The sequence below is a fragment of the Vicia villosa genome, linkage group LG5 (assembly GCF_029867415.1).
Source record: "Vicia villosa cultivar HV-30 ecotype Madison, WI linkage group LG5, Vvil1.0, whole genome shotgun sequence".
Lineage (NCBI taxonomy): Eukaryota > Viridiplantae > Streptophyta > Magnoliopsida > Fabales > Fabaceae > Vicia > Vicia villosa.
In genome coordinates this window covers 155,676,137-155,680,863 of record NC_081184.1, presented here as the reverse complement: position 1 = coordinate 155,680,863, position 4,727 = coordinate 155,676,137, and the positions used below count along the sequence as shown (strand labels likewise).

The 4,727-nt window shown below is 34.9% G+C and overlaps 1 protein-coding gene across 1 annotated transcript; it reads left to right on the top strand.

The window, feature by feature from the left end:
• On the top strand, positions 1 to 1,251 carry LOC131607881 (fasciclin-like arabinogalactan protein 11). The gene has a single exon (XM_058879834.1). It carries the CDS (start codon positions 78 to 80, stop codon positions 1,014 to 1,016), a length of 939 nt encoding a protein of 312 aa, XP_058735817.1. The 5' UTR covers positions 1 to 77; the 3' UTR covers positions 1,017 to 1,251.
• Positions 1,252 to 4,727: the final 3,476 nt, after the last annotated feature.

The following is a 4,727-nucleotide window of genomic DNA, read 5'->3' as shown; positions in this document are numbered from 1 at the left end:
AACAATATATGCACTAGTGTCTTCTACTAGTACTATATTCTCACAGTTTCCAAACAACACATCAAAAAATAACAAAAATGAATAACATCATGCAACAATCTCTCATTTCAACCTCATTCCTTCTTCTAGCAATCACTTTCTACACCACCACCTCTTTAGCCCAACTCTCCCCAATTCAACCTCCAACAACTGCAACATCATCACCACCATTACCATCAAATACAGCATCACCGCCATTACCAGGAACAACTGCAACAGCACCATCACCAGGACTAAACACTGTTCCTCTTGTACCAACAACACCAACTGGTGCACCATCACCCCTCATCCCAAAAGGACCCACCATTGATATAATCAGCATCCTCCAAAAAGCAAAGAGATTTTCCGTCCTAATTCGTCTTCTCAAAACAACACAATTAATCAACCAACTCAACTCACAGCTAGTATCATCCTCAGGCTCAGGAGGTTTGACAATTTTTGCACCTGAAGACAGTGACTTTTCCAAACTCAAAGCAGGATTCTTAAACTCTCTATCTGATAGACAAAAAGTTGAACTCCTACAGTTTCATACTCTTGCTTCATTCATTTCAATCACAAACTTCGATACCTTGACCAACCCTGTTCAAACACAAGCTGGTGATGATGCTAGGCTTCAACTTAATGTTACTACTTACGGTGGCAACCAAGTCAGTATGGCTACCGGTGCAGTTAATGCTTCTGTTACTGGAACTGTTTATACTGATAGCAAACTTGCTATTTATCAGGTTGATAAGGTTCTTCTTCCTCTTGATCTTGTTCTTCCAGCTAAGGCTCCAGCGTTAGCCCCTGCGCCTGGTAAAGGGTTGCCTAAAGCTGGAAAAACTAATTCTTCTGCGGTAGATGATGGTAGTAGTGCTGGTAGCGATGATAGTGATGGGAAGGTTTTGCCGGCGGAAGCTTCTAAGGCAGGGGCTGTGGTGATATGGGTGAATCTGGTTGTTATTGGAGTGGCTTTCGTTGGTGGAATTGTTCTATAAGATGGATGTAGAATTTTTATTTTTGTTATAATTTTTTATGTTTTGTTTTGTGTGAGTGATTCTGTTTTCATTTGAAGTTCCTTTACTATTTTTATTCTTCTTCTTCTGTACTCTTTTGTTTTAGTAACTTGTAATTTGAGTTTCTTACCTGGATTATTGAAATCCAATTTATTCACGAGGGACTTAGGTCCTGTAAATATATTTTTTCCATATTGTAATGATATACTCTTATACTGTTATTTTATAAAATCCAATTTTGTTTGTTGATTTCCTTGTGCCCGGTCACATAGTAATAAGGTTTGTTTTGTACAAATGATTAAATCATATAACATCCAATTCCCATTGTCAAAAGAAACCTTAATGGTTGATTCAGAAGCTTCAACTTTGTAGGCAATTTGGGATGTCTTTAATTTCACACTTAGTAATATGGACAAAACATTTCAACTTTGTTCAAATGTAAAAGATGAATTACAACTGAAACTTATAGATAAAGGAGGGTACATACGCGACAGCCTATGGGTGTAAACATAGGACAAAGCCTATAATCAACTTCTAACTCACAGTTAACTAACTAACTGTCTATATATGGAAAGCTTGCATAACAAGTTAGTTATTGAAATAACTAACTTATAACTATCTCATTTTGTGTAATCCCCCCATTTGTTTGAGGATATATATTGATCCTCTCCAACTTAGATAAAAGAAGGTGAAATGGTTGAGGAAGAAACAGTTTAGTGAAGAAATTAGCATTTTTTATTTTGGAAGGTACAAGTATCCATTTGAGTAAACCAATTTGAAGCTTCCCTCGAACAAGATGGTAATCGATTTCCAAATGCTTGCTACATTCATGGAACATGAGATTGACTGCAGTACGGATGACAGTGAGGTCATCATTTGTGGATGAATATCATTATGAAACAACTTTATGAAAGGACTTGCATGTGTGCTAACTGGTTTGGAACCAAGGAGTCCCGTGTAAAATAATAGATCTAAACATTACTTTCATTGATATAGAGAGATTACTTATTTAGAGTGAGCTACTTCCAAGCCAAGGAAGTATTTAAGTTGTTCCATGTGTTTTGTTTTGTCTCCCCATGTGTCTTACAATTATTATGTCATGTATACATACCAATAATAAAGTGAATGACATGGTTTCTTTCTTGATGAATAAGGAATTATCAACATTGACTTGGATATAACCATGATTGAGAAGGGTGGATATGAGTTTCTCACACCACTTCCTACTAGCATACTTAAGGCCATATAAGGATTTCTTGAGTTTGCACATTTAATTTGGTTTTGAAGGGTTTGTCAGGTGGGATGACCATGCACATACCTTCTTGAAGTTCGCCGTGGAGGAAAACAATGTTTACATTCAATTGATGTATAAAATAGTTATTGATATAAGCATGAGCAACAACAAGTCTTACAGTTGTGTTAGTCTGATCCCTGGTGAATATGTGTCATAGTAGTTCAAACTTTTAATTTGGTTGTAACTTTTGCCAACTAATCACACCTTAAATATTTCCACTGAACCATCGACATGAAACTTTATTTTAAAAATCCATTTGTTACATATTGGTTTGATGTTTTGTGGCAAATCCACAATGTCTCAAGTGTTTGTTCTGTTAAGAGATGTAAGTTCAACTTGCATTGCTTGTCTCTAACATTCAAACTTATTAACCTCAACAAAAGATTTTGGTTTAGTTAATGTATTAAGAGATAAAAAATTACTATGTGATGGATATTAATTTAAGTTAGACTATAAGTGGCATCAGAGTGTAAGTTATATTATAAGACTAATCGTTTTAAGAGGAAGAAATAACTTCAAACGATTCATTAAATAGAACTTCATCCTTTAAGGAAGAAGTGTATGCTTATTGGAAAGGAGAGATAAGAATCTTTATAGAGGAATGGATTATGATATCTTGAGTGATCTTAAAATTGGTTCTTTTGTTCCCACATATCCAGTTGATTATGTTGCGAAAAACAAATCTAGAGAAATCTAGGCCAAAGAGGATAGTGAAAAAGTGAATCATAGTTTGAAAACTAAAATCATTATCACTACCGCTCTCGGTAATGAGGTTTTGTGTGTTTCTCACTATGAGACTGCTAAAGAAATATGAGACATCCATCAACTTATCCATGAAGATACAACTGAGATAAAAAAGGTTAGGATGAACACGTTGATCAATAAGTACGAGCTTTTTGAAGCAACTGGAAAACTCATTGAAACAATGAAGTTGCCATCGAGTGTTTATTTATTCCACGAGAAGGGAAAGAAAAACATCGAGTGAAACCTAGAAGCAAAAACAAACAAAGGTCTTACGACCAAGAAAAAGGATAAAGGAGTCGGTTACGCAAGGGAGGGAATTAACACCCCTCACGTCCTTCGTATTTGACGGGATCCACTCTTGTTAGTTCTAAACTATGGGTGTAAAAAGTTTAAGTCTAAAGCTTAATGCTAAAGGGAATGCAATGCATGCAAAAAGAAAATAAAGAAAGTGCAGGAAAAAAAAGAAATATTTACAAAATTGTGCTCGCTCAGGTCCCGCGACCAAATGCCTACGTATGGTTAAAGGAATCAGAGTACCGTAGTTTCGCTCAAAAGTATTGTTTGTGTTTTTTAGATGAACGATGTTAACTTCGCATTCTACTGCCGCTCGACCTTTAGAGACTCACGCAATTGTTGTAGGAAGGAAATTATTAGTTTTATATAACATTAATTCTAAATTATTAGAACGTAAATTTCTCAAACCATTTTTTTTTTGTAAGCAAGTTTCATTAAAGAGAAAGAAATCTCAAACCCGATTACAAAAGCACCGAGATACTACTCGGGAAAGGAAAAATTACACACCAAATGAAACCTAAGAGAGATAAAACAAAGGGTTTTTACAAAACTCATAATAGTAGTTACAATTGGTTTGTGTAATATTTCCGATAAAGGACCACCTCCATAACAAATATTTGATGTTCCAAACCACATCCAAAATATTCCAATCCTCCTCTCTAAAAATGATCTCATTCTTTAGAATCCATAAACTCCAAATAGTTGCTAGCCAAACACAACCTTATTTACCTTTTTTTACCCTCTTGGATTTACAAAAACGACTCCACCTTAAGAAACTATCCAAAAGATTAATCACTTCAAAATCAACGTAATCAATCCAACCGGCCATTTCCTTCCAAACAAGGTCGGCGACATGACATAAGAACAAAGAATGATACAAAGATTCGGGAACATCTCTACAAAAGACACAAGAGATATCACTAGTATTAGGAAGAATACCTTGATAAACAAGCGCGTCTCTAGTAGGAAGCCTCTCGATAAAACACCGTCATCCAAAAGCTTTTATCTTCATAGGAACATGCATCTTCCAAATACGACCATACGCCTTATCAAACCAAATTATTTATTAAAAAATCGAACCGTTAAAACTATTTCTAAAGTTTTTTTAAAAAATTAAAACTTATTTATAGTATTTTTCATTTTGAGTTTCAGTTAGGTTCAATTACAGTTTCGATTTCAATTTTGATTTAGTTCTAAATGTGAGAATATATTTAAATCTTTGTAAATATAGTTCAAGTTTGAGAAATGAAAATCATAGTATCCCTTGCACATTCCAAAGACATGAGAATGACCTGTGCTTGTGCTTGCCGAATCGCCACCTTTCCAACCATACTTTTATCTTTAAATAAAAGTGCATCCAA

Bases quoted from the DNA above. Each gene is read 5' to 3' on its own strand.
- LOC131607881 (XM_058879834.1), top strand. From the start codon at position 78: ATGAATAACATCATGCAACAATCTCTCATTTCAACCTCATTCCTTCTT.